This window comes from Leucoraja erinacea, chromosome 11, assembly GCF_028641065.1.
Source record: "Leucoraja erinacea ecotype New England chromosome 11, Leri_hhj_1, whole genome shotgun sequence".
NCBI classification, from domain to species: Eukaryota; Metazoa; Chordata; class Chondrichthyes; order Rajiformes; family Rajidae; genus Leucoraja; species Leucoraja erinaceus.
The window spans coordinates 50,174,918-50,193,572 of NC_073387.1; the positions used below are offsets into that span (position 1 = coordinate 50,174,918).

Below are 18,655 nucleotides of genomic sequence, written 5' to 3' on the forward strand. Positions count from 1 at the left end.
CGAATGGCCTACTCCTGCACCTAATTTCTATGTTTCTATGTTTCTATGAAACGTAACAGGTTCCTGTGAGAAGATAGAATAATTCTGATGGTGACAGATTGGTACAGCATGGAAACAGGCCCTTCAGCCCAACTTGCCCATGCAAACCTTGATGCCTTTCTACCCTCATCCGATTTTCCTGCATTTGGCTCACGTTACTCTTTTCCTTTCCTATCCATATACCTGTCCAAATAATTTTTAACACTGTGATTGCACTTGCCTCTACCATTTCTCCTCTGGCAGAGTGTTCCATTGACTCATCACCCTCTGTGTTGAAAACCTACCCCGCATATTACACATTAGTTTATTGTCAAATACACCAGGGTGCAAGCAAATAGCTTGTTCACTTGGAGCTCACAGAGTAAACATATACATACAATAATGATAATTACAACAATGAATACAATGAAAGCTGAGTACAACTGTAGTCAATGAATAGCATCCTCACATAGGTATTCTCATACACAAGGTATTCTTATACACAATGCATGAATTCTGATCAGAAGATGGGACAATTGGCTTTGGCTGCAGCACCAAAGCTTTCATTACAAAGATGTATCATTTGTATGATCGTGTCTATAAAAGTTATTTGCTGAAGCATTCTAAATCTAATTCAGCAACCTCACAATTTCTTAATGACTGTGTAGCTTCTCTGGTTTAAAATGTAACACATTTTCACCTTATAGAGACAGAGGGCTCTGCCTTAACGACATACTTTGATGAATAATTCTATACTGCAACAAAATTATTGCTCTGCACTCACTGTTACCACATCATAAAAATTGCAATTCATTATCAAAAGGCTTCAATTATTTCTAATGCTCTTTTACTCAAATCTTTCCATCATATTGTGGAAATTGTTTCTCTGGTCTGTTCACATAATTACAGTTCCCATCCTTGACATTGGCCCAGTATGTCGTGTGCTTTCTATAGTTTTAATATAGTTGAGGCCCATTCATTGGCTATATTTAAGAGGGAGTTAGATGTGGCCCTTGTGGCTAAAGGGATCAGGGGGTATGGAGAGAAGGCAGGAACAGGATACTGAGTTGGATGATCAGCCATGATCATATTGAATGGCAGTGCAGGCTCGAAGGGCCGAATGGCCTACTCCTGCACCTATTTTCTATGTTTCTATGTAATATAAGATATCCAAAACAGTATGGTGTCATATTTTTGGATCTAACAAGCATTTTGAACAACATTTTCGTTATTCTTTCGTCTTGAATCATTGGGTTTTCATTTTTAATTCATTTTTAATGTGGGAAGGTGAAGGGTTAAAATTGTTTCTGCAAATCACGGGTTACAGGGACATGGCTCACCCCTGACAGAACTGACTGTACCATTCAGCCCAAGGACTGTATGGCCCGCATCTTCGGGCAAGGTTAGTGGCAGTGGGGTCTGCTTTCTATTCAATACCTTGTGGTGCTCAGATGTGGCGGCCTTGACAAGCTTATGCTCCCAGGACCTGGAATATCTGACTGTGAAGCGCCGTTTCTACTCCCTGCTGTGGTGATTCATCTCAGCTATCCTGACAGCAGTCTACATCTTTCCCCATACAGACATCAAGCTTGCTCTGAATGAATTTCATCTTTCCCTACTGTGTTCTGAAATACCTGCTTCAATAAGACTACTATCATTCTAGTGTCATAAGGTTATAGGTGATAGGAGCAGAATTAGGCCATTCAGTCCATCAAGTATACTCCGCCATTCAATCATGACTGATCTATCTCTCCCTCCGAACCCCATTCTTCTACCTTCTCCCCATAACTTCTGACACCCGTACTAATCAAGAATCTACCTATCTCAGCCTTAATTTTTTCACTGACTTGGCTTCCACAGCTTTCTGTGATAAAGAATTCCACAGATCCACCACCCCATGACTAAAGAAATTCCTCCTCATCTCCTTCTTAAAAGAATGTCCTTTAATTCTGAGGCTATGATCTCTAGTCCTCGACCCTCCCACTAGTGGAAACATCCTCTCCACATCCACTTCATCCAAGCCTTTCACTATTCGGTAAGTTTCAATGAGGTCTCTCCTCATTCCTATAAACTCCAGCGAGTACAGGCCCAGTGCTGTCAAACGCTCGTCATATGTTCACCCACTAATTCCCGGGATCATTCTTGTAAACTTCCTCTGGACCCTCTTCAGAAGCAGCACACCCTTCCTCAGATATGGTCCTCAAAATTGCTCACATTCCTACCAAATGCATCCTGACCAGGGCCTTATAGAACCTCAGCATTACATCCCTGTTTTGGTATTCTAGTTCTCTCAAAATAAATACTAGCATTGCGTTTGCTTTCTTTACTACTGATTCGAATTGCAGATTAACTTTGTGGGAATCCTGCACCAGCACTCCCAAATCCCTTTGCTTGTCAAAGAAAAGCAGGATCTCATGCCTTCACGACTACTGTCCAGTGGCCTTGACATCCACCATCATGAAGTGCTTTGAGAGGTTGGTTCTGGAACGCATTGAATCCATTCTACCAAGCAACCTGGACCCACTGCTCTTCGTCTACTGCCACAACAGGTCCATGGTTGATACCATCTCCCTGGCCCTACCCTCATCCCTGGAACACCTGGATAAGACAGACACCTAAGTCAGACTTCTATTCATTGGCACAAAAAGCTGGAGTAACTCAGCGGGACTGGCAGCATCTCTGGAGAGAAGGAATGGGTGACGTTTCAGTCGACACCTTTCTTCAGAGTCTCAAGAAGGGCCTTGACCCAAAACGTCACCCATTCCTTTTCTCCAGAGATGCTGCCTGGCCCGCTGTGTAACTCCAGCTTTTTGTGTTTATTAACAGAATTGCCGGTGTCTATTTCACGAAAACACGTTTTCCCTTATTGCAATGCCAAGGGGACTGGGCAGAAATTGGAACAGCATGAATTAATGATAAAATATATTAGTCACTACTTCATAAACCATTTGGGTGTATGGGCCTATTTATGTTTCCTGGGAGAAGGGGAATTAGCTGATCAACCATTTAAACACAACTTATTATTTAGTGTTTTTATTGCCCTTCAGAGCTCCTCAAAGAACTTCACAGCCAATAAAGTATATCTGACTATCTTCTCAAGTGTGTTACAGTTGTAAGGTGGGAATTACAACAATCAATTCGTACACCGCATCCTGCCTTAAAAGGAAATGTAACAAGGCAGTTGTGATGTAGAGTATAAATGGGGAAATAAGAAGGGCATTAGACAACACTAATACGGCATTCATGGGGGATTTGAATCTACAGTAATCAGAGGAAATCAAAAAAAACGGAGAACCACAGGTCCATGATAAATGAGGAAGTAAACAAGATTAGTACAAGTGAGGAAATACTACTGGAGAATTTAATGAGCCTGAAAACTGTTCGAGTACCCAAGGGTATTCCAGAGTTCTGAGAGAGGTGACTCAGGAGATAATGGATGCTTTCATTATCATTTTCCAAAATACTGTACAGAATGTGTGAGCGTATCCACTTTGCTATAAAACACAGAAGTGCTGAGAATGTTTTAATGGTGAGTGACTGAGAAATGTTTTTGTTCAAATGAACATGGATGCTTTGTATTTACCAGTCACTGAAAGTTAACAAGCAGTAGCAGCAAGCAGTTATAAAGACAAATAGTGTACTAGTCTTTATTGGTCTAAGAAATGAGTACAAATGTAAAAACGTCATACTAAAGTTATGCCTTCATTTTATGGTCCCTTGAGAACAACATAAGGTGCATTTTGTACAATTCGTGTTTCCTTATTTAATAAAAGATATACTCAATCCAAACTACAGCAAAGACGGAACAGACTGGTTCTTGATGAGAACAGATTAACAATGCAATGGATTTATTATACTCTAAAGTCAAGAGAAAATGAGGTGACAATACAAGACACAACATCCTTAGAGGAGTTGACGAAACAGATTGTAGATTTCTAGATATTAAAGGAATCCATGTATTGGGCAGGAGAATGGTGTTTGATTAGAAGATCACACACAATCTGATTAAATGGTGGTGTACCATATATAGTTAACTCTTGGTCCTGCCCCTCTTCCATTTTTAAGCCTGAAGAAGGTTCTCGACCTGAAACGTCACTCGTTCCTTCTCTCCAGAGATGCTGCCTGTCCCACTGTCCATCATCTTGTGTCTATCTTGTGTGTTAGAAATATCGATTGAGAGCTCATTCTATCCAGTACACAAGGGACAGGTTCCCTTCACTACTTCACAGTGTTAAGTAGCAATATGGCAGACATCTTTTGTCCATCTGAGTTAGCGCTTCAAATATCTGATCAGAAATTTATGTTTAGGAAGATAGACACAAAAAACTGGAGTAAATCAGCAGGCCAGGCAGCATCTCTGGAGAGAAGGAATGGGTGACGTTTTGGTTCAAGAGCCTTCTTCAGTCGGAGAGTCAGGAGAGAGGGAGGCACAGAGATATGGAAGGGTAAGGTGCGAAAAGGACAGATCAAAGCAAACGTGATAGGGAAATATGGAATGGTTAATTGTTGGCTGAGGAGAAGGTGACAAATCAGCAAAATTAATAGGGAGAGAGAAACTAGTTGGAGAACTGGGAAGGGGAGGGGACAGAGAGAGTGGAATAGCAAGGGTTACTTGAAGTTAGAGAAATCAATGTTTATACTGCTGGGGTGTAAGCTGCACAAGCAAAATATGAGGTGCTGTTCCTCCAATTTGCGCTGGGCCTCACTCCGACAATGGAGGAGGCCCAGGACAGAAAGGTCAGTGTGGGAATGGGAAGGGGAGTTAATGTGTTTGGCAACCGGGAGATCAGGTAGGTTTAGACGGACTGAGCGTTGGTGTTCAGCGAAATGATCGCTCAGTCTGCTCTTGGTATCGCCGCTGTATAAATGAGTCATTGTGTCTATCTTTGGTGTAAACCAGCATCTGCAGTTCCTTGCTGCAGTGATGAGAATGTTAGTGAGGCGTGGGGGAGGGTCGTCCTCTGGGGCAGTGCTGGTACCTGTCCTTGTGCCAGAGCTGGTGTCCATCCCCTGGGTGGCGGGCGGGTGGTTGGCCACGTCACGGTTCTCTACGTCACGGGTCTTACGTCATGGGTAACCAATGTCACGGAACACCAACGCTCAGTCCGTCTAAACCTACCTGATCTCCCGGTTGCCAAACACATTAACTCCCCCTCCCATTCCCACACTGACCTTTCTGTCCTGGGCCTCCTCCATTGTCTGAATGAGGCCCAGCACAAATTGGAGGAACAGCACCTCATATTTTGTTTGTGCAGCTTACACCCCAGCGGTATGAACATTGATTTCTCTAACTTCAACCTCAACTTCAACAATACCGGTGGGTGGCGCGACTCACGTCGCAGCGGCCTCAGCAGTCCGTTTGTCTTTTTGTTATTTTTTGTCCCGTTTTAATGTAGTTTTTATTTTTTTTTTGATGGGATATGTGTGTGTGTGTGTGTGGGGGGGGGGGGGGGGGGAAACTTTTAAAATCTTTCCCCTGCACGGAGAACCCGACCTTTTCCCTGTCGGGTCTCCGTTGTCGTTGGGGCTGCAACGTGGAGCGGCCTCCAGCAGGAACTTCCTGGGGCTGCAGTCATGGAGCTGCGGAGCTACTCACCATCATGGAGCTGGCCGAGTCCGGAGCGGGAGGAGCGGTGGTGGCGTGCTGCAGCGACCTGACCCCCGGAGATTCGGAGGCTTACCGCAGGTCTGGCAGACAGTAATATCGGGAGCCCGCGGGTCCCTGGTGGGAGACCGCTTTTCGAGGCTTCTGCAACGGCGACTTCACCCGCCCGAGTAGCGGGGTCGAGGAGTACCTGGAGCGGGGCCTTACATCATCGCCCGGCGCGGCTTCAACGGCTGCGGGACTTTGCTAGCGCCCGTCGGGGGGCTCCAACAACAAGGCCCGGAGCGTGGCCTTGCATCACCCGGCGTGGCTTTAATGGCCGCGGGACACTTACCATCGCCTGCCGGGGGGCTTTGACTCGGACATTGGGAGGGGAATGGGGAGTGCAGGGGAGAGATAAGTTTTTTTGCCTTCCATCACAGCGAGGAGGAGATGCGCTGTGATGGATGTCTGTGTAAATTGTGTTGTGTCTTGGGTCTTTTTTTTTCATGTGTGTATGACTGCAGAAACAACATTTCATTTGAGCCTCTATGAGGTTCAAGTGACAAATAAATTGTAGGTTACACAAAAAAGCTGGAGAAACTCAGCGGGTGCAGCAGCATCTATGGAGCGAAGGAAATAGGCAACGTTTCGGGCCGAAACGTTGCCTATTTCCTTCGCTCCATAGATGCTGCTGCACCCGCTGAGTTTCTCCAGCTTTTTTGTGTAACCTTCGATTCTCAGCATCTGCGTTCCCCTAAACACGACAAATAAATTGTATTGTGTATTGTGTGACGGTTAGTCTACGTCATGGTTAGCCTACGTCACGGTTATCTACGTCACGGTTCTTTTACGTCACGGCTAGTGCGTCATAGTTAGTCCTCGTCACGTTCAGCTGCGTCATGGTGACCATGCGTCACTGTCAGTTGCGTCACTGTCAGTTGCGTCACTGTCAGTTACGTCATCGCTCACGGCGTTACCAGGCGCCGCGCGGTGGCTGCCGGGAGCTCCCTCCCCCCCCACGGCGACCACAAGAACGACAAGATGGCGGACGAGCTGCTGGAGCAAAACGAGGAGATCGCCGACGTGGTGGAGGGGCTGCGCGGCTGCTGGGAGAGCGACAAACACTGGCGGGCGCGCAGGGACTTTCTGATCAGGAACCTGTCCGACTACCAGAGCGAGGGCGAGAGCATGGAAGACCTGGACGACCTAGTCGCGCTCTCCATGGTCTGGTCCAATCACGTCTTCATGGGCTGCCGGTGAGTGGGGCCGGACTCCCTCACCATCTCCCACCCCCACCCCCCGGGCCTATTGCTGTCAACACTCTTGGCCACCCCTCTCTCCATCCCCTCTCGGACTTCCCTCACTGCCTCCGCTCTGGCCCACTCACAACCCTCCCCTCTTACAGCCCTCCCTCCTCCTCTCTTGCAGCCTATCCCAACCCTCCCAGCCCACCCTCTCCTCCTCCTCCTCTCTCTCTGCAGCCTACCCCAACCCTCACAGCCCACCCTCTCCTCCCCTCTTGCAGCCTACCCCAACCCTCACAGCCCACCCTCTCCTCCCCTCCCCTTGCAGCCTACCCCAAACCTCACAGCCCACCCTCTCCTCCTCCTCCTCCCCTCTTGCAGCCTACCCCCCCCCCCCAGCCCACCCTCTCCTCCTCCTCCCTCTTGCAGCCTACCCCAACCCTCACAGCCCACCCTCTCCTCCTCCTCCCCCCCTCTTGCAGCCTACCCCAACCCTCACAGCCCACCCTCTCCTCCTCCTCCCCTCTTGCAGCCTATCCCAACCCTCACAGCCCACCCTCTCCTCCTCCTCCCCTCTTGCAGCCTACCCCAACCCTCACAGCCCACCCTCTCCTACCCAACCCTCACAGCCCCTCTCCCCTCTGCACTGTTGCAGCCCCTCCACTTTTGAGTTGTTCCAGCACTTTGCTCATTGAATATGGATGGAGTTGGGATATCATGATGCATCTGTACAAAAGGAAACACAAGGAACTGTAAATGCTGGTTAACAAAAGAAGGCACAAAAGGAAAGTCTGATCTGCCTGACTGACCTGCTGAGTTACTCCAGCACTGTGCCGTTTTTCTGCACACAACATTGGATGGACCGCACTTTAAGAGTTTTGTATGCATTACTGGCTGTCACACTGCAGAAAGGATGTGGTAGCAGTGGGGATATTGTAAAAGGGATTCATCAAGATGTTTCTAGGTTTGGAAAAATTGAAGTTGTATAAGCTTGTTAGAGGCCAAGGGGGGACCGAAGAGTTTTATAAAACAGTGAAGGGCAAAAGATAAAGGCAGGATAGGTAGCTAATATCTTTATTCTAGGGCATGAGAGTGGAATAAGAAAGTATTGATATAAAGGAGATCTTCTGGTAAGATGGAGAGGATACTCTTATCTGAAATGAGCTGCCAGCGAAGCTGTTGGACGCTGATACCACTACAATATTTAACGGGTAAATTACTTGGATAAAAAATGTGCAGAGGGTAACAGGACAATTAGGGACTAATAGAACCACCATAGCGAGGCCTCAGAGACTGCATGGACGTTTCTGTGATTCTGCAAAATTCCCTTTCGTCCCCCAACCCACCAAAAATCCCCCCTCAATCTTCTAAATTCTAACGAGTACAAGCCAAGTCTATCCAGTCTTTCTTCATATGAAAGTCCTGACATCCTAGGAATCAGTCTGGTGAACCTTCTCTGTACTCCCTCTGTGGCAAGAATGTCTTTCCTCAGATTAGGAGACCAAAACTGTACGCAATACTCCAGGTGTGGTCTCACCAAGACCCTGTACAACTGCAGTAGAATCTCCCTGCTCCTATACTCAAATCATAGAAACATAGAAATTAGGTGCAGGAGTAGGCCATTCGGCCCTTCGAGCCTGCACCGCCATTCAATATGATCATGGCTGATCATCCAACTCGGTATCCCGTACCTGCCTTCTCTCCATACCCCCTGATCCCCTTAGCCACAAGGGCCACATCTAACTCCCTCTTAAATATAGCCAATGAACTGGCCTCAACTACCCTCTGTGACAGAGAGTTCCAGAGATTCACCACTCTGTGTGAAAAAAGTTCTTCTCATCTCGGTTTTAAAGGATTTCCCCTCTATCCTTAAGCTGTGACCCCCTTGTCCTGGACTTCCCCAACATCGGGAACAATCTTCCTGCATCTAGCCTGTCCAACCCCCTTAAGAATTTTGTAAGTTTCTGTAAGATCCCCTCTCAATCTTCTAAATTCTAGAGAGTATAAACCAAGTCTATCCAGTCTTTCCTCATAAGACAGTCCTGACATCCCAGGAATCAGTCTGGTGAACCGTCTCTGCACTCCCTCTGTGGCAATAGTGTCCTTCCTCAGATTTGGAGACCAAAACTGTACGCAATACTCCAGGTGTGGTCTCACCAAGACCCTGTACAACTGCAGTAGAACCTCCCTGCTCCTATACTCAAATCCTTTTGCAATGAAAGCTAACATACCATTCGCTTTCTTTACTGCCTGCTGCACCTGCATGCCTACCTTCAATGACTGGTGTACCATGACACCCAGGTCTCGCTGCATCTCTCCCTTTCCCAATCGGCCACCATTTAGATAATAGTCTGCTTTCCCGTTTTTGCCACCAAAATGGATAACCTCACATTTATCCTTTTGCTATGACTGCTAACATACCATTCGCTTTCTTCACTGCCTGCTGCACCTGCATGCCTACTTTCAATGACTGGTGTACCATGACACCCAGGTCTCGTTGCATCTCCCCTTTTCCTAATCGGCCACCATTCAGATAAGTCTACTTTCCTGTTTTTGCCACCAAAATGGATAACCTCACATGTATCCACATTATACTGCATCTGCCATGCATTTGCCCACTCACCCAGCCTATCTAAGTCACCTTGCAGCCTCCAAGCATCCTCCTCACAGCTAACACTGCCCCCCAGCTTTGTGTCATCCGCAAACTTGGAGATGTTGCATTCAATTCCCTCGTCTAAATCATTAATATCCCAGCACTGAGCCTTGCGATACCCCACTAGTCACTGCCTGCCATTCTGAAAAGGACCCTTTTACTCCTCCTCTTTGCTTCCTGTCTGCCAGCCAGTTCTCTATCCACATCAATACTGAACCCCCAATACCGTGTGCCTTAAGTTTGTATTCTAATCTCTTATGTGGAACCTTGTCGAAAGCCTTGTCGAAAGCCTTCTGAAAGTCCCGATATAACACATCCACTGGTTCTCCCTTATCCACTCTACTAGTTACATCCTCGAAAAATTCTATAAGATTCGTCAGACATGATTTACCTTTCATAAATCCATGCTGACTTTGTCCAATGATGTCACCACTTTCCAAATGTGCTGCTATCCCATCTTTAATAACTAACTCTAGCAGTTTCCCCACTACTGATGTTGGACTAACTGGTCTGTAATTCCCCATTCCCGGCTAACCTGCATTTCACTCAATTCCTCCATCTCATTTGACCCCTGGTCCCCTGCTATTTCTGGCAGATTATTTATGTCTTCCTTAGTGAAGACAGAACCAAAGTAGTTATTGTAGATATGGTCAGACTGGGTTTGTTGTGCAGCTTTTGGGCAACTTCTGACAATTCACCATGTTCCATGTCAATGTACTTTCTATGCATTGTGCATCCCAGATGCAGCAGGCAAATAAAGATATATAAATAGTTGAAAGGTGAAGGGAGGAACTGCAGATGCTGGTTTACCCTGAAGATAAACACAAAAAGCTGGAATAACTATTCCACATCTCGTTAGCATCATCTGCTTTGATCTGTCATTTTCACACCCTACCCTTCCCTATTTCTAGATTCCCCCTCCCCTGACTCTCAGTCTGAAGAAGGGTCTCAACCCGAAACGTCACCCATTCCTTCTCTCCTGCCTGTCCCACTGAGTTACTCCAGCATTTTGTGTCTATAAATAGTTGAAAGACTTGTTTAATTTCTGCTTTTCAGTTATAATGATGACCTCATGGAGAAGGTATTGGAAATGGCAGATGGAGTTGAAATTGAAGATGCGCCACAGTTCACCACCAGAGATGAGATCATGAAAGAGGTATTTTTCACACTCTTGCTTGAAGCTGAGCAACAATGAGGCATTTGGTACTTGTAGCATCAAAGATTGTACAGGACAAAGATAAGAATTAGGAACAAGTACCAACTGAGAGGGGGGGGGGGGGAGTGGTGTAAGAAGGATGGTAAACACTGATTATGAATCACATGGATTGGATGTTTACAGGTTAGGCAGCTTAATGAAAAAAGTACTTGTTGCAGTATCTGTGACATGTGACTTATGTTTTGCGTGAAGCACATGATCCAATGGATATGCTTTATTTAACTAACTAAAATACCGAGACAGCTTTTCTCCATTGCATATTAGACTTTAAAATAATGCAGAAGCAATGCCTCAATATTTCAGTTATACTCAATTTAATAAAGCATATCCCTTGGGTCACGTACTTTATGCCAAACCTAGGTGTTTAATATCATATCTCCCCCTTTCCCCCTCTTCCCTGTGCTGCACCTGGAAGCACACACATGTCTCCCGTCTCCTCCCACCTATATTCCTTCCGGCGGGAGGTGTGGTGTGGGGGGGGGGGGGGAATAACTGGGACTATATTGAATGTTTTTGTGACTTTGTCAGCACTGTATGTGGTGACTCTACATACTTGTCTATTGAGAAACAGAATTTCACATTATCTAGCAAGTATGACAATAAAGTATCAATCCTCTGGCTTCGCATTTCATGACTATTCTATCCTTGTCTCACATTTTCTTTTATCACCTCTGGCCTTAGTCCAAACCCTCACCTGTATCCGCCTATCACTCGCCAGGCTTTGTCCCACCCTCCCCTCTCTTCCAGATTTCTCCCCCACCCCCCTGTTACAGTCACTGAAAAAGGATCCTGATCGAAAAGGTCACCTCCCGCTGTTCCAGAGATGTCGCCCGACCTGCATTTTGTGTCGTTTTTGATGAACTAGCTTCTGCATTTCCTTGTTTCTAATATCACATGTCAACTTCTCAAATTATATAAATTAGACATTAAAATAATGGAGTGTTGAGATGAAATTAAGATGTAAAATTCCACAGATTCAGGAATGAAAATAATTGGTGTAAAATCAACAGGCTTCTGATAGCAAAGTGCTCAAAGGGACAGGATTAGTCATTTGATACTGATTATATTTTAATATTGAATAGATCTTTGTAAAGTGAATAATGATCAAATATGCGTATATAATGGGGAGCATTATCTATTTTGAAATCAAGTGGTCAATAGAAACAGGCCCTTCAGGCCAACATGTCTTTGCGACCTATAAAGTATTATCCATGCTAATTCAATTTTTCTGCACTCGGCCCTTGGGCTTTGAATCCTACAGTGTTTTGAATTCTCATTTAAATACTTAAATGTTGTGAGGGTACCTGACTTCACAATCACCTCAAGCCATACGCTCCTGATTTCAATCACTTCTTGGATTAAAACACAAATTCCTCCGAAATCTCCTCATCCAACGATTCAAATGATATTGTTTGGTATTATTGATAGATAAAATGATTGCTACGAAGATAACATACTCGCTTTTTGTGCTACGTATAATTCAATCAGGTTTTTCCCTCCTCACCTCGCCCAAAAATCTTTAACTTCTCGCTCCAAAGGTTAAAAAAAAGTCTTGTGGCATAAACATTCCATCGTGGTGTATTAAAAAATCTCAAATGTTTCCTATAGTACGACAATAAGTGCTACAGAGGGCACTCTAGATACGACCTACCTGGTGATTTGTTGGCAAGACCCGACCTCGTGGGTTGTTTTTGTCGGTCTCTGTTATATAAATTGATTTTGTATCGGTAAATCTGAAATCTTGTTCCTCTCTTTCAGAGACGGTAGAAGTATTAGCCACGACAGAGTTTTTTTTAAAGAGTTCCTGACGAATGTTTCCAAAGAGGAAGCATGCAAGTTGGATGGGGACATGGGGATGAATTGGGAAGAAAAGAAAGAATGCTAAATAAATGTGCTGAGGCTGTTGTCTTCAATGTGACAGAATCAAATTAATTTACAGGTACCCATATCAAATGGTAAAAAATAATAGTTTAAACATTTGTGGTTTGCACAAATAGTTGTAAATGATTATTGACCACAGAGGCAGAGACAATGCATTTACTTTATTTTCATATTGACAGAAAATGGTTGTATGTTTAATGCATCAATTAAATTTGTGACCAGTCTACTTTTTTTCGTCCTGTATTGCAAGAAAATTAATAATTTTTTTTTGAATTGCCTGGTGCAGATTATTTTTCAATGTTATGGCATGTGTGGACATAAAGAAGGGAAGGCTAAAGACATTTATTTTAACTTCATAGATTGTTACTTTTTAAATTGTAAACAGTCCAAAGATTTTGTGATCTCAGTATCCCTTATATCGACTTGTTGTTATATTGTCTCCTTGGCATAAAGAACAAACACTTTTTATCTCCATCTAAGCATCGCTGGATTTGCATTCCCTCAAAATTTGGGTGTGCAAATCCCTAAATTTTGTTTGGTTAAAGTCCAAAGATTTGTATTGTAGGAGCTGGAGGGGTGGATGGAATTTAGTGATGAACACAATAATTCAAAGAACTAATTGGGTTGCCCGTAGATCGTCAATACTTGACGCTCCAATATTGCCTGATTAGTGCATTTACCATTTAAGATTTTTGTAACGATAATGTCAACATTTTAAATCTTGGGGCCCAGTTTAGAATTAACTCCTTTTGTAAGTTTGTTTCCTTATTTGATACTAGCCCTATGGAATTTGTAGAAAACAAGAGATGTTTATGTGTAATTCTGTTATTCTTGTTGTTGTTTTCAATAATGACTCGCGTACACTATCAATTTTGATTTTTGTACAACATCTCTTTCAATTTGGGTAATATTTTGACTGGTTGTTTTTGAAATTGTTACTGTTTTGTTGGACATACGCCGGAACAAGATCTTTTTGTACGATGGTAAAATGCAATAAATAGACATCTTGAACAAATTCCATTTATTTCTTCCTTTGAGATTTGTAATTTGTGCTTTCTGTTTTTTTCTTTATAAATAAAGAATAATTGCATAATGTATAATAACTGACGAGTCTGAAGAAAGTGTACTTTCACAATAAAATGACCTGTTATTTATTAGGTGCAGATTTCCAGGTTCACTATGAATCTACTTTCCTCAAATACTTGGTCACTGCCTGGACCCAAAGCAGTTGGAACGGCTGGTTTCATTTCCTGTGCCTTAGTATACCTCAAGGAAAAAAATAAATGACTGCTGGTGTAACTCAAGTGGTTAGGCATCATCATGGGAGAACATTAATAGGCGATGATTTAAGTCGGGACCCAGGAAGAGAGGTGGGGGCAAGACATAATTTGGCAGATGGTTGGAAAAGAGCTAGGGGGGGGGGGACAATTAAACAGACACTATATATGGCACTGTGTCAAAACAGGTGTCAGCCTGTTTCAGCATCAACAAGTTATTTGAGTGTGGTGGACATCGCAGCTGAGCTCTGTCCTTTCTCTGCTTGCCTTTGACGTAGCTGGAGTTTCCAGTATAGGTCACCACAATGCATTAAGAGCAGGAATCCAAGCTGATTGATTTTCACTTGGCCTGGAGGGACGTGCAAATTGGAAACGTCTAATTCGCCTGACGAAGAACTGGCCGTTTGGCACACCGTTACATCATATGATATTTATACACACAGGCAGCACAGGCCTTAAAATTGTGTTTGGGACTGCTTCGAGGATCAACATTTGACACTAAAATAGACGGAGCCAAGTTTAGAACTCTTTAAATTTCCTGTGTTCTTGGGGATTTGTGTCACATTGAAATGGGTTGCTAGTGGATTGGAAATCATTTTAATACTAGAGAATAATTTTTTGTCTAAATGTCTGGTCATCTCAGATTTATTAATAATCAGTTCTTGTTTCAGGATTAAGCACCATAGTTAGCATAAATACGGTCTGAAAAGCTGTTTCTGTGCAATACAACTCAGACTAACTAAATAAATTAGAAGAACAGTGTCTTTCAAGAAAGGGAAAACTTGATTTTGAATTTAGACACAAGGTACTGCAGTTGCCAGTTTACCAAAAACAAAAAGTCAGAGTGACTCAGCCGGTCAGGCAGCATCTCTGGCGAACATGGTGGTGTTTCCTGACCCAATGTCAATGTTCCTCAAAGATGCTGTCTGACCCCCCTAAGTTACTCCAGCACTTTGTGTCACCTTTGACTTTCATCCATGAGTACTGGAGGTGACCCAACCTGTGCTTATTTAACCACTGGCCTTCATACAAGATACACGATATATTTAATTGTCATTTGGACTTCATATACCGTTCATACTGATGGTACAACTGGTAGAGCTTCTGCATCACAACACCAGAGACCCAGGTTTGATCCTGACCTCAGGAGCTGTCTGTGGAGTTTGCACATTCTCCGAGACCCTTTCATGTCCTAACAATGCAGGTTTGTAGGTTAATTGGGAAATAGAGTGCCCCCTAGTGTTTAAGGAGTGGATGCAAAAGTGGGCAAAGTGGAACCGACCAGTGTGAATGAGCGCCCAATTGTAGGCATGTATTCAGTGGACTAAGGCATATTTCCATGCTGCATCTTTCAATCAATCACAGGGTAGCACAGCGGTCGAGTTGTTGCCTTACAGCGCGAAAGACCCGGGCTCGACCTGACTATGGGTGCCATCTGTATGCAGTTTGTACATTTTCCCCATGACCTACGTGCTTCGTCTCTGGCTGCTCTGGTTTCCTCACACTCTCCAAAGATGTACAGGTTTGTAGGCTACTTGGCTTGGTAATATTGGATAGTGTTAAGTGTACAGGCATCCCTGGTGGGCATGGACTCGGGCCAAAAGGCCTTTTTCTGTACTGTATCGTAAAAGGGGAAAAAAAATCATGCTGGTATTGTCTATATCTCTATAATTAAAAGTCTCATCTTGACCACTTCCTGTCTGCACTGTATATTGATTTTAGAAAAAGCGCTACCATATATCGCTATCCAAAAGTCCCGCTCATTTAGTGACTCAGCGCCTCTACTTCCTGAGAAGATTACAGAGAGTCAGTTTGTCAAGAAGGACTCTAACTTCTACAGGTGCACAGTAGAGAGCATGCTGACCAGTTGCATCGTGGCTTGGTTCGGCAATTTGAGCGCCCTGGAGAGGAAGACTACAAAAAGTAGTAAACACTGCCCAAGTCCATCATCGGCTCTGACCTTCCTTCCATCGAGGGGATTTATCGCAGTCGCTGCCTCAAAAAAGCTGGCAGTATCATCAAAGACCTACACCATCCTGGCCACACACTCATCTCCCTGCTACCTTCAGGTAGAAGGTACAGGAGCCTGAGGACCTGGTGCAACAACCAGGTTCAGGAATAGCTACTTCCCCACAGCCATCAGGCTATTAAACCTGGCTCAGACAAAACTCTGATTATTAATAACCCATTGTCTGTTATTTGCACTTCATCAGTTTATTTATTCATGTGTGTATATATTTATATGGCACGCTGATCTGTTTTGTAGTAAATGCCTATTATGTTCTGTGTGCTGAAGCAAAGCAAGAATGTCATTGCCCTATCAGGGACACATGACAATAAACTCACTTGAACTTGACTTCCACTGTGTATATTGGAATTGGTGGAGTGGTGGAATACTGCGTTGGGGAACCAGCCCTCCCATGTGAAGCTGGGTCCCACTTAGTCTAGTAAACTATAAAACTGTATGGGTAGGATTGTGTGCACATGTATTTCCAAACCTTGTCTTGTCCCAGTGGACCACACTGACATGCCGACTCCAAACATGGTGCCTCGTTGGCTGAGATGCTTGAATAGTTACTCTCGGCACTGGAAATTCTGCACCATGAAGCACTCACATTTGCCCTTGCCTTGTAAATAAATCTGACTCAAAACAAGGAAGCCCTGCCAGTCAAAACTGGTGCAGTTCCAAGCACGAGGTGAACAAGAACATCCATCAGAAGCAGAAGAAAAAGCTTTCCTATTCTGTACAATAATTGACACCGATTTGGAAAAAAAACCCTGCAAATTTTCTTTAAAAATAAATTGCTGCTGTTGAAATCCTTTTGATTTGAGAAATAAGCATTTCCAGCAGTCCCCATTTTCATGGTAATTTGCCATGCGTTGAATTAACATTACACCAAATGTACTGCAGAATCTCAGGCAATAAGGAAAGAGGCACTTGGCTCGTCATCAACATCAGCAATCCAGCTCGGTGCAGTCTCTTAATCTCAGTGTGGCCATGGCAATCTTTTCCTTAACAGTAAATGAAGAGTGCACTTTTCAACATCACATTGAATTAAAATAATCACAACAATTGTTAGTTTTAGTTTCAGATAAACAGTTCAAAGCAAGAGCGGAATCTACACACCAAATTGTTCTTCAGCTGTTGTTTCACTTCACATATTGGTCAGTCATGCAGCATCCTAACTTGCCAACCAAGATATCCCAGCTACACTAGTCCCACCTGCCTCTATTTGGCACATATCCCTCTCAATCTTTCCTATCCATGTACCTGCCCAAATGTCTTTTAAATGTTATAGTGCCCTCAATATAGTACCTTCCATAGAGCCTCAACTACTCCTTGTGGCAACTCATTCATTATACCCACCACTCTCTGTATTAAAAAGTTGCCCTTCAGCTTGCTAATAAAACTTTCCCCTCTCACCGTTAACCTATAATCCAATATACGATTTTTTAAATTTGGTGTTTAGCGTGAAAATTTCAAAAACTGATTTTACCAACTGTCATTCCTCCCCCCCCCCCAGATTAAGCTTTACACACGTTTTCTGAGCAGGGTTGGGTGTTCACTGATTAACATTGCTAACTGCTCAGAACAAGATGCTGAACCACATAAATATAACCATATAACAATTACAGCACGGAAACAGGCCATCTCGACCCTTCTAGTCCGTGCCGAACACATAATCTCCCCTAGTCCCATATACTGGCGCTCAGACCATAACATTCCCTTCCCATCCATATAACTATCCAATTTATTTTTAAATGATAAAAACGAACCTGCCCTCCACCACCTTCACTGGAAGCTCATTCCACACAGCTACCACTCTCTGAGTAAAGAAGTTCCCCCTCATGTTACCCCTAAACTTCAGTCCCTTAATTCTCATGTCATGTCCCCTTGTTTGAATCTTCCCTACTCTGTGGGAAAAGCTTATCCACGTCAACTCTGTCTATCCCTCTCATCATTTTAAAAACCTCTATCAAGTCCCCCCTTAACCTTCTGCGCTCCAAAGAATAAAGAATAAAGCCCTAACTTGTTCAACCTTTCTCTGTAACTTAGTTGCTGAAACCCAGGCAACATTCTAGTAAATCTCCTCTGTACTCTCTCTATTTTGTTGACATCCTTCCTATAATTAGGCGACCAAAATTGTACACCATACTCCAGAATTGGCCTCACCAATGCCTTGTACAATTTTAACATTACATCCCAACTTCTATACTCAATAAATGGAGACAGAATTAAATAAATGGAGACAGAAGGACACTGCAGGCCCTCCAGCACTTTGTTGAATTACACTGTGTTTTGCCAATGGTCAAGTGTAACAAGGCATCTCTTAGGGCAGAAGAAATAAAGTTTGAAAAGCAAAGAAACTCGTTAGGATACAAGTTGGGACAAAGCCCGAAGGAACTTAGTTTTCAAATCTGGGGTCAAAGTAACTGCACCAAAACAGGAATTAGGGACAAAATAAGGATGATAAATTGCAGTAACAAGTTGGACTCACCAATTCAAACAAGCAGCTATCAGAAGATTCATGGCGTAATTTCACCCACCAACCCGAGTCATTAATATTTAGACTAAACATCTAGACAAAAGCATTGGTTAAATAAATTAAGAAAATAAACTGGATGGCAAATGAGAATGTTAGGATTTCTCTGGATAGACGAATCAAATGGTCACAGTACTTTCCTCAGTTTGAATTATCTGCCACCTTATTACATTCATTGTGAGGACAGCAAATGCAAGAAAACACAGGTTTTTATCACTATTAAACTCAAAGCCTA

General features: G+C 43.7%; 1 protein-coding gene across 1 annotated transcript; it reads left to right on the forward strand.

Annotated features, from left to right (window-relative positions):
- Nucleotides 1-6,591: 6,591 nt before the first annotated feature.
- On the forward strand, nucleotides 6,592-13,614 carry cdkn2aipnl (CDKN2A interacting protein N-terminal like). The gene is made up of 3 exons (XM_055643240.1): nucleotides 6,592-6,861; nucleotides 10,559-10,658; nucleotides 12,477-13,614. The coding sequence occupies exons 1-3, from the start codon at nucleotides 6,647-6,649 to the stop codon at nucleotides 12,483-12,485; spliced, it is 324 nt and encodes a 107-aa protein (XP_055499215.1). The 5' UTR covers nucleotides 6,592-6,646; the 3' UTR covers nucleotides 12,486-13,614.
- Nucleotides 13,615-18,655: the final 5,041 nt, after the last annotated feature.

Bases quoted from the DNA above. Each gene is read 5' to 3' on its own strand.
- cdkn2aipnl (XM_055643240.1), top strand. From the start codon at position 6,647: ATGGCGGACGAGCTGCTGGAGCAAAACGAGGAGATCGCCGACGTGGTG. The intron at 6,862-10,558 runs GTGAGTGGGGCC...TCTGCTTTTCAG, and splicing joins CACGTCTTCATGGGCTGCCG to TTATAATGATGACCTCATGG.